This window comes from Loxodonta africana, chromosome 19 (assembly GCF_030014295.1).
Source record: "Loxodonta africana isolate mLoxAfr1 chromosome 19, mLoxAfr1.hap2, whole genome shotgun sequence".
Taxonomy (NCBI): Eukaryota; Metazoa; Chordata; class Mammalia; order Proboscidea; family Elephantidae; genus Loxodonta; species Loxodonta africana.
In genome coordinates, this window is record NC_087360.1 from 47,924,458 (window position 1) to 47,943,233 (window position 18,776).

General features: G+C 40.0%; 1 protein-coding gene across 6 annotated transcripts in view; it reads left to right on the plus strand.

Moving 5' to 3' along the window:
• The window catches only part of EBF2 (EBF transcription factor 2), a 212,215-nt gene that overhangs the window by 164,261 nt on the left and 29,178 nt on the right, over nucleotides 1-18,776 (plus strand). For all 6 annotated transcript variants that reach the window (XM_003412466.4, XM_003412467.4, XM_064272664.1 and 3 more), the window contains 2 exons: nucleotides 53-183; nucleotides 1,058-1,184. In XM_003412466.4, the coding sequence (XP_003412514.1) occupies nucleotides 53-183; nucleotides 1,058-1,184 (258 nt within the window). The remainder of the gene's footprint in view (nucleotides 1-52; nucleotides 184-1,057; nucleotides 1,185-18,776) is intronic.

The following is an 18,776-nucleotide window of genomic DNA, read 5'->3' on the forward strand; positions in this document are numbered from 1 at the left end:
AACTTCAACCCTAGACAGACAGACCTGACATTTTTCTTTCCTATCTTTTTAGCTACCCCCTGCATCAAAGCCATTAGTCCAAGTGAAGGCTGGACCACAGGAGGAGCCATGGTCATCATCATTGGGGATAACTTCTTTGATGGTCTCCAAGTGGTGTTTGGGACCATGCTGGTATGGAGTGAGGTAGGCAAAGGCAGTTTGCTTCCCTAATTTCTTTGGCCCAAAGATTGTTTTGACTTGGGGTAACTAACAACTCCCAGAGCATCAGCAGCATTGTTGAGTGCCTACTATGAGCAAAGAAGCAAGGATAAAAGGCATGTAAAGTCATGATTTATGGCAGGAACAGATCCTTCAAAAAGATAGTTATTCATTGCAGTATTATTCATAATGGTGAAGAATTAGAAATAGCCTTAAATATTGAAGAATAGGAGAATGGTTAAATAAATGACAGGATATCATTCCACTATTAAAAGTGTGTTTTGAAAAATTTCTAATGACACACAAAAAAATAAATGCTTACATGATAATGCTAAGTGAAAAAAAATATCAGGACAGCAGTGTCCGTGGATGTAGATTCTAATTATTTAACATGCATCCACACAAAAAATACTGGAAACACACCAAATATTAATATTTTTCTCTAATTTCTAAAATGTTTAAATTGGATATATTTTACTTTCATAATCAGAAAAACAAGAAAATACATTGCAAAAAGGTAATTAACGATGCTAACTTGGGTTTGAAAATTGCCAAATTGTTCTATGAGATCATAAGCAGTACAGGAATTCGGTGGAGGGAGGGATTGCAAGGATGGGGTGTGGGGGGCAGGAGGAGGGAGTGATTTGAGCAGGAAGGAAGGAAAGGACCTAGATCAGCAAGGTTGAGAGGAAATTCTAGAGTGAGAGGGAGAATGAGACACAGGGGAGGGGAGGTTCAGAGTGTATGGTGGAGCCCAATGAGCACACCAGTTTGCTTGGAGCAGAGAGAAGAAGCCCAGACGATAGCTCAGTGTCCTCTTGTGTAACGGATGTTTTTCCTCTATCTGTTCATTCCTCAGCTAATCACCCCTCATGCCATCAGAGTGCAGACTCCTCCTCGGCACATCCCTGGAGTGGTGGAAGTGACATTATCTTATAAATCGAAACAGTTCTGCAAAGGAGCCCCTGGGAGGTTCATTTACACAGGTAGGTGAGAAAGGAACTCCGAGGGAGACTGGTTTGTGGTTCACCTTTGCCCTAGTTCCCAGTAAGACAGTCTCTCCACTTTATAATCTAATTTTTTCTCGGTCTTTCCGTTAGTGTGGGAAGGGTGACCTGGGTGATAGAATGATGAATGGGGAAATGTAGACTCAATTCTAGATTTGTATTTTATTTAGACAATTTCTGCATGGTCTGGGAGATGGTCACAGCAATTCATTTCAGGAGTTCAGCCTTACAATTTTAACTCTACTGGAATCATGCTAGAACAGTCTTTTGTCCAAGAATCAGATAAAACAAATTGACAAAGTTGCTAGATGTAAGTAAACTTTCTTGGAAAGGATTTGCGATGTATATGCCCGTAAAAATGGCACGGCAATGGGGGTGTCTGACCTCTAACTTCACATGAGGCAAAGTTCAAACATACCTCCACCCTCCAACCTTTTTACCCATTCTGACACCAGCCATCCCTCCCGTGGCACTGTCTATTCTCTGCTGGTTTTGATAATTCATTGCAATGGCCACACAGAACTCACAAACCGTACTTACAGTTATTAGGGACGTAACAGGTTACAATTCTTCGATCAGAACAGCCTTTTCTCAGCTGTGCCTGCAGGCAGACCTCTTTCTGGCCCTCAACCCTTCAGCCTTTTGACCTCACCTCTGCCCTACTTGAGCAAGTATTGCAAAGCTCTTTAGTCTGCCAATAAGTGCTCAGAGACACCCCACTCTGCCAGGAAGCCTCAGCCTGAAGAGGCTCAGATTTCCTGCTTCATGGGCAAGGAAGCTCACCATGCTGCCTCCTGCTGGTTTTGCTGCCTCTTCTGCCACCATTTCTCTGCTATCTCTTACCGTCTCTGGTGTTATAGCTCTCTCTCTCTATATCCTGGGTCTAGGAGTTTCTTAGTACAGGGATCCTGGGTCCAAAGGATGCATGCCACTCCTAGGTCCTCTTCTTGGTGGTAGAGAGATCCCTCCCTTTCTGCTTGCTTCTCTCTCCTTTTATCTCTTGTAAGATAAAACTTAAATAAGGGAATGACTTGAATAAGGTTGGTAAGGGTAGTGACTGGGATAAGGGTGGTGACTTGAGTCACACCCTCCAGTAAGGTGGTGTCTCAAGACATATCATACCCTAAGCCTGTCTTGTTACCATAACAGACAACACACTCCCAAATGGGACCATAACCATAGGCATAGAGGCTAGGATTCACAAAACATCACAAAATGGAGGATAATTATATTGGATCACAAAATACAGGGTGATTACATCATTACATAACTGTCAAACCACTGAAAATCGTGGCACAGCCAAGTTAACATATATTCTTAGCCATCACAAGCTCCATACACCTTACTTGCATAGTCCCACCCAATCATTGTGTGGAGTCACAAAGACCATGGTTAGAAGGGTCCTATTAAGTAATTCACTGTACCACAATGCCTTGTGCTAATTATGCTGCAGAGAGACTCATATTATTTAAAAACTTTATGGAAGTAGAAATCATCTATTACTCTAATATTTATTGAATGTCTACTTTGTGCCTAGTACTTTTTCTAGGTGGAAGGTACAGATGACATATAAGACATGTTCTCTATTTGAAAGTTTGGAAACTTTTGGAGGAGGCAATGGAATATTGCTCAGGTTAGCTGGAGAAATAGTAAATTCAAGACGTTTGATATTTCCAAGGAACGGAATAAGAGTTTCAGGAAGAAAGTTTAGTGTGGGCTAGAGCAGTCGGATGGGGTTTCAAGAAGGAGGTGGAAATTGGAGAATGTTTTTAAAGATGGGGAGGATTTGGATGGGCAAAGGGAACAGAGAAGAAATTTCTGGCTATGGGAAGTCACATGCGGAAAGGCACAAAGAGTGAAACGCACACACGGACAGAGGAGTGAGGAGGGGCTGGTTCAACAGTGATGGCAAATGCACATGGATAAGTCTTAGACCAGAACATATACTGGATGAGCTAGACATGAGAGGAAAGAAATTCAGAAAATATCTTAAAGCCTTGTATGGTAGTTTGAACTTGGTTTGGCAAGAAATAAAAAGACATTGAGGGTTCTCATTGCAAAGAAGGTGTATTAGGGAAAACAAATGCTGTTGATTTGAAGATTAGATTAGTAGAAAGACAACTGAAGGCAGGGAGATCAATTAGGATAGGGTTCTTTAAAAGAGAAAATAAGGGGTATAGAGAAAGAAATATATAAACCAAGAAAAAATCAGATACATTACAAAATTTTAATAATATTATTTTATTTTTAGTACAGCTTTTCTCATTTGGACTCAGCCTCCCATTCTTGATAAGCATAAATGTCTAGTTAGATATTAATTAGGAGTAGATGGAAAAGGGTAATTTTAAAAGTAAATTTATTTAAAATCTTGTTTTTGAATTTTCTTTCCTGAAATAGGTATATCTTGGCTGAGTTTTTTTTTTTTTTTTTGGCTCTATGGAAGACTGTATTGCAATTGCAATAAACAATTAACTCCTCTAGCTCCCAAAGAGATGTAGTTTGTTCACTCACTGATTCATTTATTCATTCATTCAAACTAGTGTTTATTATATGGCTACTATGCTCTGGCACAACTCTAGGCTCTGGGATATAGAAGTGGGCATAATAAAGCCCCCACTTTCATATAGCTTCCCTTCTAGAGGTGGAGACGGATGACAAAGAAGATAAATGATATAATTTCAAATAGAGATAAATAAGATATAGAGAATGAGGGAGCACTTTGAACAGGGTGGTCAGGGAAGGCCTCTCTGAGGAAGGACATTAAACAGAGGCCTGAATCACGTGAAGGTGCGAGCCATGGAAATACTCCTCTCTCCTCCTTTTATGTTTGACTTCTTCCCCTTCCATTCTGCCTTCACTCTATTCCATCCACGTTGACATCCCTCCTGTCCCTGGAACATCTCAGGGCTGTTTTTCTGTTTTATTCACTCATGTTCACTAGAACAGTATGTGGCAGTCAATGAATCTGTGGGATTCCAAGCAGAGAAAACAGTAAGAAGAAAGACCCTGAGACGGGAATGAGCTCGGTATCATCAAGGAAGAGGAAAAATACCAGGGTGGCCAGAGTGGAGTAAGTGGGGAGGAGAAGAGGTAGGAAAGGAGACGGGCATGGAGTTTGGATGGGAAGACACCGAGGATGTTGAACAGGGACCAATCAGCCTATAGGAAGGATCTAAAGCCTGGAGATGGAAGAGATACCCATGGAAAAGAGTGTGCCTAGAGGAAAGGAGAAACATGAAGACAGTGTCTTGAGAACACCAACATACAGAGTTCAGGAAGATAAGGAGGAACCTGTGAAGGAGACTGAGAAGGAGTGGTTGGTGGGGTAGGAGGAAACCAGGAAAGTGGGCCATCCCTGAAGTCAGGTGAAGAGTGGGTCTCACTCTAGGACACTTTTTACACGCAGGGCTTCTGGAACCTCTGGTTTCTCAAAGATACCACTGTGTATGTGTGATGGGTCTGGCCTGTGAGGAAAAAGTAGGTATGATAACAACCAATCCTCACCTGTCTACGGAAGTAGAGAATGATCTTGGTACTCAGTGTGGCTGTAGACATTGGGATCCAGGTGTTATGTGCGCATGTGTGTGTACATGTGTAAACTTCCTCTGAAAGCAGAGGCTCTCAACCTTGGCTGCACTTTAAATCACCAGTGCCTAGGTGGGATCCCAGACCAATTAAATCCGATTCTCTGAAGGTAGGACCCAGACCTTGGTGTAATCCCTATATTAATTGAACAAGCATGCACTAGAAATTATACTCAAGGCATAAAATCAATAAATCAGTATGCTTCTAGCAGCTTACATTTCTAGAAGGGATATAGACCCTTCTAGATTACAACAATTAGGTTAAGTCCCATAATAGATGTAAAAACAGAGTGTTGTAATGCACTGAGCAGGGACTGCCTAATTTTTAGGAATCAGCAAAGACTACACAGAAGAGGTAACAATTGAATTACATTTGAAAAGCAAAGTAAGACTTTTCCAGACAGAATACAGGAGGCTATAGTCCACAGATTTTATAAACACAGTACCTCGCAAAACAGGAACTCAAATAACCATGAAAAGAATACATGTTGTATTATATGCAAATTCAAGAATTTTAGAGATGAGGAGACTATGAAGACCATCTGGACAAGCTTCCTTTTTTGTTGATAAGGAAACTGAGACCCAGGAGAAGTGACTTGCTCACAATTGATTTCCATATTCCAAGTACTCCCATAATAGCTGATTTCAAGGCACCAACATGACAAACTGGCTTGCAAAATTCCTAAAAATTTAACAACTTGCTCTCACAAGCTGGTACAAATCAAGTCTAGCATACTTCTGCATGTAAAACACTTGGCTGAAGTTTGACCTATGCATTAGTATTAAAAAAGTGTTTGTTATTAATATCATTGTTATTATCATTGAGACTGACTTGAAGAAAGAATGACAAAATGTCATGAATACCAAAAAGGAGTTGTATAGAGTGTTAGGACTGTATATCAAGGGAAATCTAACCTTCTTAAACTGAGATAGTAGGGAAGGCTAAGAATAGTCCAGACAGAGGAAACAATATGTGCAAAGGCCCTGAGGTGGGAAAGAACATGAAATGCATTTGATGGCCACTATGAACAGGTTTTTTTTCTTTTTTTTATGAACAGGGGGCAGAAAGAGCGACTTAAAGAGAGGCTTGAGTTTAAGCTGGAAGGGAGGGAGAGGCCAAGTCACATCAAGACCTGTTTTTTTGATCTCTACCCGAAGTGCTAGGGGGAGCTATGGGAATAATTTTAAGATAGGGAATGTCATGATCTGATTTGCCTTTTAAAAGATCACTCTGGCTGCAGTGTAAGGAATGACTTGGAAGAAGGGTGGATGCCAGGAGGTCAGTTCGAGGCCAGCTTGGTGGCCCAAGACAGAAACGATGGCAGCTTAGACTAGAGTGCCGGTTGTGGGGACAGGCAGAAGTGGATGAAATTTAGGAGGTAACACTGATGAAACTTGATGATTAATTGGATGGGGTGAAGATTGGGGAAGGGAGAGAAGGGGGTGACTCTCAAGTTTCAGGTTTGAAAAATTGGGTGGGTATAGTTTAGAAAGTGATTTTTTTTTAAAGGTATAAAGTGCTAAGGGAGTTCAGAGGAAGGACAAAATACTTCCAGCTGGCGGAGCGGTGGGAAGATTTAATACTGCAAAGACGTCAATTAATGAATAAGTTGAACACAATGTCAATCAAAATACCAACAAAATGTTTTGGGGAAACTTTACAAAAGTTCACCTGGAAAAGTAAAAGTGCAAAAATAGGACCCTTAATTTTGAAAAATGTGAGGCTCTTGCCCTACCAGACATTAAACCTATTTTAAGTTTCAGTAATTAAACAAATGTAGGACTTTGTAGGAAAATACAGAAATGTCATGCAACAGAAGAGGATTAAAAAGGAAACCATTTTCACATTAAATAACTGTTAACGTAAGTGAGGGAACGTCTACTCAGGTCAATGTGGAAAAGAGAGAATGTTTAAGAGGTGGTATTGGCACAACTAGTTAAGCATTTTTTAAAAATGTTAGTTTTGTAAATTCACACCAGAGACGGAAATACATTTACATTAAATAATTTTCATTAAAAATGTAGACATTCCAAAAGATAATAGCTCTAAAAAATTACATAAAAACAAAATTTTTGCATCTCAAAGTACCGTGCATTAGATCAAAATGAAAAAGACAAACTGGGAACATATTTGTTGTATATGACACATTATCTTATGCATATAAAGATTCATTTATTCAGAAAAAAAAATATTTTATGTCTACTGTTTGTCAGCCACAATGTTATGCATCACAGCCATGGTTAAGAGCTCAGCTGCTAGCCAAAATATCAGCAGTTCCAGTCCACCAGCCTCTGCTTGGAAACTCTATTGGGCAGTGCTACTGTGTCCTATAGGGTTCCTATGAGTTAGAATCAACTTGACGGCAACGAATTCGTTTTTTTTTTTTTTTTTTTCGTATGTTATGCATCACTGCTAATGTCAGATGGATCTTGGCTGAAAGCAGAGAATACCACAAAGATGTTTACCTGTGTTTGATTGACTATGCAAAGGCATTCAACTGTGTGGATCATAACAAATTATGGAGAACATTGTGAAGAATGGGAATTCCAGAACACTTAATTGTGCACATGTGGAACCTGCACATAGACCAAGAAACAGTTGTTTGAACAGAACAAGAGGATATTGAGTGGTTTAAGATCAGAAAAGGTGTACATGAGGGTTGTATCCTCTCTGCATAATATTCAATCTGTATACTGAGCAAATAATCTGAGAAGCCAGATTATATGAAGAAGAACACAGCCTCAGGATTGGAGAAAGAGTCATAAACAGCCTGTGTTAATGCAAATGACACAACCTTGCTGAAAGTGAAGAGGACTTGAAGCACTTACTGACAAACATCAAAGATTATACCCTTCAGCATGGATTACACCTCAATATAAAGAAAACAAAAATCCTCACAACTGAACCAATAAGCAACATCATGACAAATAGAGAAAATATTGAAGTTGTCAAGGATTTCATTTTACTTGGATCTGCAATCAACGCTCATAGCAGCAACAGTCAGGAAATCAAACGACATATTGCGTTGGACAAATACACTGCAAAAATCCTCTTTAAAGTATTAAAAAGCAAAGATGTCACTCTGAGGACTAAGGCGCACCTGCCCAAGCCATGGTATATTCAGTTGCCTCATATGCATGCAGAAGCTGGACAGTGAATAAGGAAGACTAAAGAAGAATTGATTCCTTTGAATTATGGTGTTGGCATATTGAATATACCATGGACTGCCAGAAGAATGAACAGATCTATCTTGGAAGTAATATAGCCAGAATGCTCCTTAGAAGTGAGGATATGTTATTAGGAGGGATGAGGACATCATGCTTGCTGAAGTAGAGAATCAGTGAAAAAGAGGAAGACCCTCACTGAGATGGATTGACATAGTGACTACAACAATGGGCTTAAAGATAGCAACCATTGTGAAGATGGTGCAGGACTGGACAGTGTTTTATTCTGTTGTACATAGGGTAGCTATGAGTCAGAGCTGACTTGACACCTAAAAATAACAACAGTATGCATTGGGGATGAAGAAGTGAATGTTAGCTATTTTACAAATTAACAAAAAAAAGACAAATCCCCAAAGAGAAGTCTGGGAAGGAACATCAGGAGTTAAATCTGGGACGAATATAGTTAAGCAGTAAACATATATAAAAAAAAATTCCAACCACATTAATAATCAAATAAATGCAAATTAAGGCAACAACTAGATAATATTTTTCTCTATGAAATTAGCAAAGATTTTTAAAACAAATGAAAATACTCAGGCTGATAAAATTAAAAGGAAATGGGGTCTTTCTAACACACTGTTCTAGGAATATAAATGGCTAAGGAGGGTATCTTGATGGTCCTAGCCTTAAAAATGTGTGTACCCTTTGACCCAGCCATTCCACTTTTAGTCATGCATATTTAGGAAAGAAATTGAGTTGGCCTGAAGGTTCTTCATTGGAGCACTGTTTATAATAGTGCTTTATATTTATAATATAAAGACTAAACTTTTTTAGTCTTCATTAGGGAGCTTATTAAATAAATAATGGAACATCCTTACACTGGAACACTTTTTAGATGTTAAAAGTAATGCTGTGAAAAATCCAAATAAGATATGGAAGTCTGCATACCAAGGCATTAACTATGATGGTTTCTGGGTGTTGGTATTATTATTTTAAATGTTTTTTGTTCCTTCCTTTTTCTCATTTCTATCTATTGTTTTCTAATATAATTAGTTTTTATTAAAAATTTAAATAAGAGTGGCCATCTAAGATACAACTATTGGTTTCTTCCTATCTAAAACAAAGAATAGTGAGGAAAACTAAAGATTCAAGGGAGCAATTAGTCCAAAGGACTAATGGACCACATGAACCACAGCCTACACGACCATGAGACAAGAAGAACTAGATGGTGCCCAGCTACCGCTACTGGCTGCTTTGACTGAGTTCACAACAGAGGGTCTAGGATGGAGTGGGAGAAAAACATAGAACAAAAAATCAAATTCACAAAAAAGACCAGACTTACTGGTCTGACAGAAACTGGAGGAACCCCCAAGACTATGGCCCTAAGACACCCTTCAGAACTGGAACGGAAGCCATTTCAGGAAATCACCTTTCAGCCAAATAATAGACAGGTCCATAAAATAAATGGTAACACTGACATAAATGTCTTCATTAGAACAATCAATTATAAGAGATCAAAAGGACAACATTTGCTCAAAAGCAAAGATAAGAAGGCAGGAAGGAGTAGAAAATCTGGACGAAAGGAAATGGGGAAGCCAGGGCAGAAATGGGGAAAGTGCTAACACATTATGGGGAATGCAACCAATGTCATGGAGCACTTTATGTTCAGACTCTCGAATGGGAACCTAATTTGCACTGTAAACTTTCATCTAAAGCACAATAAAAATAAAACAAAAATTAAAACAAGAAAATATTATATAAAAATTAATGTCACACATGTTTAAATGCCAAAACAGCACATATTAGTAAACTCAAATTTTTAGGTACAAAGAAAATATTTCCAGCCAAGGAGTCAAGAAGACTACCTTTGAGAAGGATCTTGGAAGACGAGTGAGAAGGGCAGAGATTCAGTAGTGTGTCCTTTCACAATCAGAGAAGGAAACAAAAATATAAACACTATCCAGGATGGCTCAGGAGGCTGGTTACCCTCTATGAAAAACTCTCACCTTGAGATTACTGGGCCGTATTCAACACAGGTGGAAATAAGAAGTGGAAAGCATTTTGGAGAGTTCCAGACCCCAAAGGAAACGGATCGGTGGTCTCTCATCTTTCTCACTGAATGGGCAGCCGCCAACATGAAAAGCTGATTTATGAGCTGGGAATCTTAGAGCGTCTCTGGGTGGTGAACATGGTTAAACACGCTCGGCTGCTAACTAAAAGAAAGGCCTGGTGATCTACTTCTGAAAAGTCAGCGATTGCAAACCCTTTGGAGAACAGTTCTAATCTGACGCACATTGGGTCACCATGAGTTGGAAACAACTCGATGGCAGCCAGTTTGGTTTTTTGGTTTGGAAACTTAGACTAATGTTTGAAAAGGCAGTGGCTTCTACAGCTGATGAGACTTCTCTACCTTAGAGCTGAGTCCTAACTCCATCTAGCCAGGAGAATCATGAACTTTTCCCTTGGGGAAGACAAAGGCCCCTTATATTTCCAGCCATCCTGGGCTTCTGAGGGCTACACTTGGGTCACTAAGCCACACTGAGAACCTTGGGAGTCAGCTTCTCCAAACCCTCAGCCAGCACCTCACTGCATGGCAGTGTTCAGAGATCACTCTCAGCATAAACAAATACTTAGCTAGCTTAAACAGTGAGGTGGAAGAAATAATGTTGATTTCATAAGAAAAGAAAAACTTGATACCTAGAAAGAGAGAGCTTTAGCAGTGGCAGAGTGAACACTCTGGGCAGGATGAAAATCTGATAGAAGACACAGTGGACTCAGAGCCGGAAGACCTGCATTCTTATGCCAGCCGTGCCATCTATTAGTTTTTTTCCTTTCATTAAGCCATCTAACGTCTCTGAATCTTATCTTCTTCATCCGTAAAACTCTGGCACTAATTATACTATTATCCATAGATGTCTCCCTAATCTGGCTGATCATGAGACCCATGCTTGGCCTCATTCCAAACATACTGAATCATGCTTTTCTTCAGGGGCGGTGGGGGAATGAGGAAGGGCCTGGAAATCTGTATTTTAAACAAATAAATGAGTTTGGGAATCCCTGAGTCCTGCTCATGAGGCTGTTGTGGAGACTCTGACCCATAAAGTACTTCATACACAGGAGGGTTGTTATGAGATTGGGCCACTTCCACTGCGAACACAATAGTAAGTGCTTACTTTTAAGTGGAGCCCTTCTAGAAGGAGATGCAAAAATCAGGAGCCATAAAGGGAGGCTTCATCAAGCCTCTCTTCCTTCAGCTCCCAGAGCCCCACCGCACTCACCGTATGGTCCATGGTCCAACTATTGATAATTGTTGTATCCAACGAGGCATCACCATAATGAACCCAAGACTATTCGATTTAAACTTACCTGGTAAAATGAGCCAAAATCGAGTAATCAGCTCCCCTAGGTTACTGCTGCCAAGTGCAGCACAAACAACATCAGGGCTCTGAAAAACAACATGTTTTTTTCACACGTGTAACTTCACAGGTCTATTTTTCTCCAACCATGGTTTGCTAAAGTGTAGCTTGCTACTTCAGAATTCAGAGATCAGCAATGAGACTATAGCTTATCAAAAAGTCCTGTTTCCTCTGTCTGGTTTGAGACCTAGGGATGGTATGCCAGCCTAGGCTTAGAGGGGGAGGGAATCCTTCCTCTGCTCCCTTTCAGAGTTTTCCACTGAGAACTGGCAGTTCAGGAAAAGCAATCTTACTAGGAACACCCAATGCAACCACGGCTCTTGGTTTTACGGGTATTTCTTTGCTATCTTGTCTTTAGGTGGCAGTGAGTATACAGGTAGTGAATGTCCGGAGAACGGTATTTGGAGGTGGGATTGCCTTTGTCTATAATATAAAATCTGCACCACCCACAGAAAAGCAGCAAAAAGCCATCAGGAAAATTCCCCATGGTGTTCAGCTGTGCAGACTGTGGCTGACTCAGTAGACCCACACAGAGCCTGCAAGCTGACAGCAGGTCACTATGGATGGCTATGGGGGTAGATGGATATGGGGATAAAATGATTTAATTTTACTTGAATCCACAATCAACACCCATGGAAGCAGCAGTTAAGAAATCAAACGGTGAATTACACTGGGCAAATAAGTTGAAAACCTCTTTAAAGTATTAAAAAGCAAAGATGTCACTCTAAGGACTGAGGTGTGCCTGACCCAAGCCGTGGCGTTTTCAGTTGCCTCGTATGCATAGGAAAGCTGGGCAATGAGTAAGGAAACTGAAGAAGAATTGAGGCCTTTGAATTATGGTGTTGGAGAAGAATATTGAATATACCATGGATTGCCAAAAGAACATACAAATCTGTCTTAGAAGAAGTACAATCAGAATGCTCTTTAGAAGCAAGGATGGTGAGACTACCTCTCAGGTACTTTGGACATGTTATCAGGAGGGATCAGTCCCTGGAGAAGGACATCATGCTTGGTAAAGTAGAGGGTAAGCAAAAAAGAGGAAGACCCTCAGTGAGATGAATTGACACAGTGTGTGCAACAATGGGCTCAAGCATAGCAACAATTGTGAGGATGGCGCAAGACCGGGCAGTATTTCATTCTGTTGTACATAGGGTTGCTGTGAGTTGGAACCAACTTGATGGCACCGAACAACAACATGGGGGTAGATGAGCCCAGCTTTTCAGTACTGTTTCTATGGGTCTTTGCTGGATCTGTACTAAAAAATCTCCCTCATAACAACAAAAAACGATAATAATCCAGTCACCACACATGTCATTTAATGAGCACCTAGGGTGAATTTTATAGGCATTATGCCACTTAACCACCACCATTTCCCTCCCCTGAGCAAGGTTCTGTTAGTATCTCAACTTATAGGTGAGAGTCCTTCTGATAAGAGAAATTAAGTTACCTACCTAAGGTCACCAAGCTAATTAAGTGACAGAGCTTGGACCGAGCTTATTCCAAAGTTCAGTTCTTCACCACCGCCCTGTACTGCTTCTCAATACTGTATAGCTTATTAGAAGAAATCATATCAAAGTCATCTGTCTGGCCTCAACTGGTAATTTTATTGGCAAATGCCAGTTGCCTGGTCTTTTTTGGCAGTTCCCGAGGAAGTATATAGGAAATAGATTAGTCAGTCAGCATGGAGTGGCGGCTCAGAGTATCCTTTCCTGTGCCCTGGTGTCCCAGATTGCAAAATAGAGTGATTTTCATTATCTCAGTGTGACGTCATAGGCTTAGAACCTACAGAGTGTTTTCAATGACTTAGGAGTTACAGAAATCCTCTTTACGAATTACTGAAGTTACAGAAGGCAAAGGAGTGCAAACTTCATTTTGTTATTAAACTTGTGAGAACTTAGCTCCAGGGCAGAAGGCAGCCTTGGAGGCTGTTGTCAGAGACTCAAAAGAGTATCTGGCTTTGATGTTTACCAGGCATGGAAGGGAGAGGGAGGGGAAATCACTTTCTAGATAGTAGACACTTGTTATTTTTCATGATGGGAAAGGCAATATCAGATATGGGTGAAGTCTGTACAATTTGACTAAGGTAAATGAAGTCCCTAAGAAGTATACAAAAAAAAGGGACAACTTTGATAAATGCTATAACATATAATTTGCAACAACAGTAGTAAAAAAATGTGTGTGTGGTTACGTAGGTAGATATCTATGCATATACGTGTATAGGAAAGCACATGTGAGTACATGCACATGCATGTATAGGTTTATCTGTAGGCATATGTATATACATGTTTGTGTGTACTGCATATATACATATATATGTAAACTAAAGCACATGGGGGCATAGTTACAGAGACTTCCTAGACATAATCCAAACAACTTGTGGGATTGGTTTACTGGTTTGAAGGTCATAATCTTATGGGATACTTAGTCAACTGGCATAACATAGTTCATAAAGATGATGTTTTACACCTTAGTTTGGTGAGTGGTATCTAGGGTCTGAAAAGCTTGCTAACAACCTTCTAAGATACAACGATTGGTCTCTGCTTGTCCGGAGCAAAAGAGAATGAAGAAAAGCAAAGACTCAAAGAAAAAACTAGTCCACAAGACTAATAGCCCACAAGAACCACAGCCTCTTCTAACCTGAAAGCAGAAGAACTAGATGGTGCCTGGCTACCACTACCAACCATTCTGACCAGGGACACAACAGAAGGTCCTAGATAGAATGGGAGAAAAATGTAGAAGAAAATTCAAATTCCTAAAAAAGGCCAGAACCACTGGACCAATAGAAACTAGAGGAACCTCCAACACCATTGCCCTAAGATACCCTTTGAACTTGGCACTGAAGCTACTCCTGGAAGTCACTTTTCAGCCAAATAGTAGATTAGCTTATAACATAAACAATATCACCCATGAGTAATGTGCTTCCTCAGACAATTAATTATATGAGACCAAATGGTCAACATCTACTGAAAAGCAAAGATGAGAAGGCAAGGAGGGAAAGGGAAGCTAGATCAATGGAAACAGAAAAAATAGAATGGAAATAATGAGAATGCTGACACATTGTGAAAATTGTAACCAATGTCATGGGACAAATTGTATACAAATTTTAAAATGGGAACCTAATTCGCTGTGTAAACTTTCTCCTAAAACACAATAAAATATTAAAAAAAAAAAAAAGAAAGAGCACCTGGGTTTGCATCCCAAATTGCAGGCAGATTACTTAGCCATTCTTCACCTCAGTTTTCTAGCCCCCAAAATGGGGATAATACTCACCTTAATGGAAAGATGAAATTATATACATATACCAGTGGAAACAAAGTCCTCGGTTTTGGACATTTGGTAGAGGGACAGATAGTGTTGCGTGACGAGTTGCTATGTGGCTTCCTGATTAGTGGTGGACTTCTTTGTGAAGCACCATCTTTTCTTCTATAAAATGTGGATTGTTCTTGAAAGATCTGCCATGCTAGCCTGAATAGCCTGGTCCCTGAATAGCCTGGTCTATGTTAACCAATCAGATTTTTGCAGGAGAAGGTTAAGCCAGGGTGACCTGAGGATGTGAACTCTGCAGGTGGGGGTGAAGGAGGGGCAGGTCTTAAAAGGAAAAGGAAGGGAGCAGAAGAGACTGAGACTGACTGTGTGCTCAGGTGTGCACAGAGTAGGTGCTTCCCAAGGTATGGGTTGAATTTAGGAGTAGGCAAAGACACCCATTGAAACACACCAAGCAACAAAGAATTCGTGTTAACTAACTTCCTCTCTAGAACACTTTATAGCTTTTACTTCAGCAGAAACAAGTGTATTGATTAAATATTCCTGCTCATTATTTGGGAGAAAGTGTTCATCAACAGCATAATGGCCAAGAACAGGCAGCAACTGCAAGGAAAAATGAGAAGCCTAGATTTTCACGAACCCCAAAATCATTCTCCCAAGCAGTTTTCCCCTGAGTCTTGGCAGGGGGTGTAGGAGTTCCCCCAAGTGAGCGTGCCTTCCTTTCATAAGGCTGTACTGCACAGATGTACAAGCTGGATCTCAAATGTTAATAGCTCATCTGCTTCGGATTTCTTTCCCTTTTTTTCTTACAGCATTACACTGAAAAAAAAAAAAAAACCCCATTTAAGAAGAGAATCTGATTTTTAGTTAAAAATACCCAATTCAGACATCAAAAACTGGCCGAGTACCATTGTTGCCTGCTCAACCAGCGAACAGTTGAACCAATGGCCCTCCTGGCATCCTGCAGTTTTACAGAAGTTACTTCCGCCCCCACCTCTTGTGAAATTTGCATACCTCCTCAGCTGAGTCCCAGGAATGAGGGCTTTGTTGGAAGTCCCAGAATAGGGGCTGTGCTTTCACTGGGGACACCCCAGTCCCTTAACGGCCCAGTGCTCTCGGCTATAATATTCTAAATACACATTACAAAGAGCCTGAGCACATTCATTACTGCCCCACTGTGGCATTTAGATTTACCCTTGAAATTTATCTTTAATTTTTACAGTTGTCTCCTTTACCATGTATATTACTCCCTTCTTCAAACAATCTGTCTTGCTGCTGCAGTTTTTCTTGAAACCAAAGCGTAATTAAATATTAAATTAATATTTCATTTAAAATTAAATATCAGAGGCTTCCACCTAATCTTTCACTTGTGCGCTGCTGATTCTCAGCTCGTATTCTCTTTCCTGTGTCCACAAAGACAGGTACCACCTCTTGATAAGGTGTTCCAATGTTATCTTTTTTTTTTTAAATGGGTGACACAGAATTTTTGCTACATTATAACAAGTGGATGTACGAAGATATTTCAATGTAGCAAAAATGAAAGACGACTTAATTCAATAGGATATGACTTTAACCCTCGCCCATCTCTCCTCCTCAGAGAAGAATTTCACTGCATCAAATAAATAATGGCCTTAGAATCATAAAATGCAAGAGCTTAGAGGCCATTTAGTCCAACTTTTTTTTTTTTTTGCAGAGAAATAACCCAAATCCCTGCCTGCTCCAGTGCCTAGATGAAGATGGCATAGTTGGTCAGGATAAGAATCAAAGGCAGGTCCCCAGCCAATGTCCAGCCTTCTGTCCACCATATCATCCAATCCAATTAAAACATTGAACTTTGAAGAATTAAAGTGCTAATTTGACATAGCCTTTAAATGTTGGACACACAAGGAGTAGAGCAGAAGGCATATGACTAGATGAAGAAATTGGGGGATAGGGAAAGAGAAAGAAAAAGAGAGAGAGCATAAGGGCAAAATTATAGCACAAGGGAGGCAGACTTCATGGAAACCAATGTAGAGAAATAAGGTAGTATGAACATACAGACCTTGTATGGAAAGAGGAGAATGAAGAAGTCCCAAAGGTGGTGTGAGGGGAGAAGCTTGTTTGTGTATATCTAAATTCATCCCAGTGCTAGATTGCTGCAAGATTTCCTTTGCCCAAAGCCACATGAAGGTTATTACTGATGTATGTTTTCTCCTCTGCTTGTCTATCAAAGTCCATTTTCTGATCTACGTGTTTATCTGGCAATCGCATTACATGGATTTTAGGTTTTCCTTTACTTTGGTTTTGAGAATGCAAAGAGCAGGATTCTTATCAATTGTCTTTATTCTTGAAGAATGATCTAGATTTAGAGTTAGAAGGAATGCAGGGATCCTCTAGTTGTATGGGCCATCACCCTTTTAGGACCATAGGGTCTGTGAACATCTGATAAAAGTGAAGACCCTTTCTTGCAGATAAATACACATGTGCACAACAATACAGCAAGGCCCATGATTTCTAGACATTTATTTATTGGCTTCTTGAAGGCTTTTCATTGTGATCCCAGGACCCAGATGAAGACTCACTAGTAGGGAGAGCTGAAGCCCAGGCCAGGGTTGTGATTTGCCAACATCCCCAGAGAGGCAGAGCCAGACTGAGCACCCAGAGCATCCCTCATTCATTACCTTATTTATCTCATCTCAAATTTCTGCAAAGGAAATTTATCAGCCTTCAGTGTAGCCATTTTTGTGGTTAGTGCCCTGTTGGTCAAGGGCATCAATGACCTGCATGCAATGTCAATGTTGTGTTTGTCGAGGGCTGTCTAGAATGCCAACAAAGAGCCCTTCTTTCTATGTTAGACAGTGTTCTATCTTTTTTTAGGAAACAGAAGTAGCAACGTGTTGAGGTAAGCATTATCTGGTCTCTGTACCTCCTTTTAAGGAATGAAGATAAAAATCATATAGAACTTATATGTCTCACCGACCCTTTGGGAAAATTAATATTGGGCACCAGCCAGATTTTTATTATTATTATTATTGGTTCCCATTAGATATTTTTAGTTAAATGCTATTTACTTAAAAAAGAAACCCTTTGCCCATTACTTATAATTTATATCTATTTGTCAGGCTCAAGATATGTAAGTAACCTGATATATTATACCCACAATCAAAATGAGAAATGACACATAAGATCCAGGCTCTCAGGAGAAATATTATGAAATCTCAAGGTATTGATGAAAGTTTTTCAAAGATGATCCAAATGGGATTTAGATTCTGTGGCAGTTGAAATGTGTATTATTAAACTCCTTAAGCAAACCCGAATGACTCCCAGTGGAGGATTAAGACATTCTATGTATAGCAAAGACGAAATTCTCATGTCTGGGGTTTCTCTATTGAATTCCCCCTTGATTAACTTCTGTAATATTTAACTTCATGCCATGCCATAATTATTTAATAAAAGGTAAATATAAATTATATTTCAGTGGGGATATGACCTTTTACCTTAATGTTATGTTACTAAAGAAAGACATAGATAAACAGAGCCTATAGATTGAAGCGTATTTTTAATTTATTCTGTTTTTGCCTTGCCAGCATTTCTCTGTGTACCTGTCAGCCAAAGGGTCGGCAGAACTTCACAGCATTCCCACACTCCATGTGGTTGGAGAGGTTGTAAATTTACACTGATGATGGTGGTTAATGACTTGGTTGGCCCTTAGAGACAGTCTTGGTGTTGGTCTTGGGCACTTCATTAGCTAATTGAGGTTTACTTGGCTCACATCAGGCCTGAAAAGTCAGAGAATGTTCAGGGTGGTGGTGGCGGGGGGGGGGGGGAGTTGGGATTCAAGATGAAGCTGAATCTATAGGATGTAAAAACAACTGGCCAGTTCGTTAGTTTGGAACCAAAGTAAAAGTTGTTAAACCTGTCCTTGATGTTTTGCAGGCTGAACACTTGAGGGGTTGACTGACAGTTCCTCTGTTTGGCTTTGACTAAACAGAGGCTGAATATTTTCTACTTCATGATTTCTACTTTGAAAATGCCCTTGATTAAATGAAATTGTGTGTGTATATGCATGCATGAGTGATATTATTTCCTGTCCATATAGATGACAGTGTGTTTCACAACAGTCTTTCTCATCCTGAATACATATATAACCCATCCCACGGTTC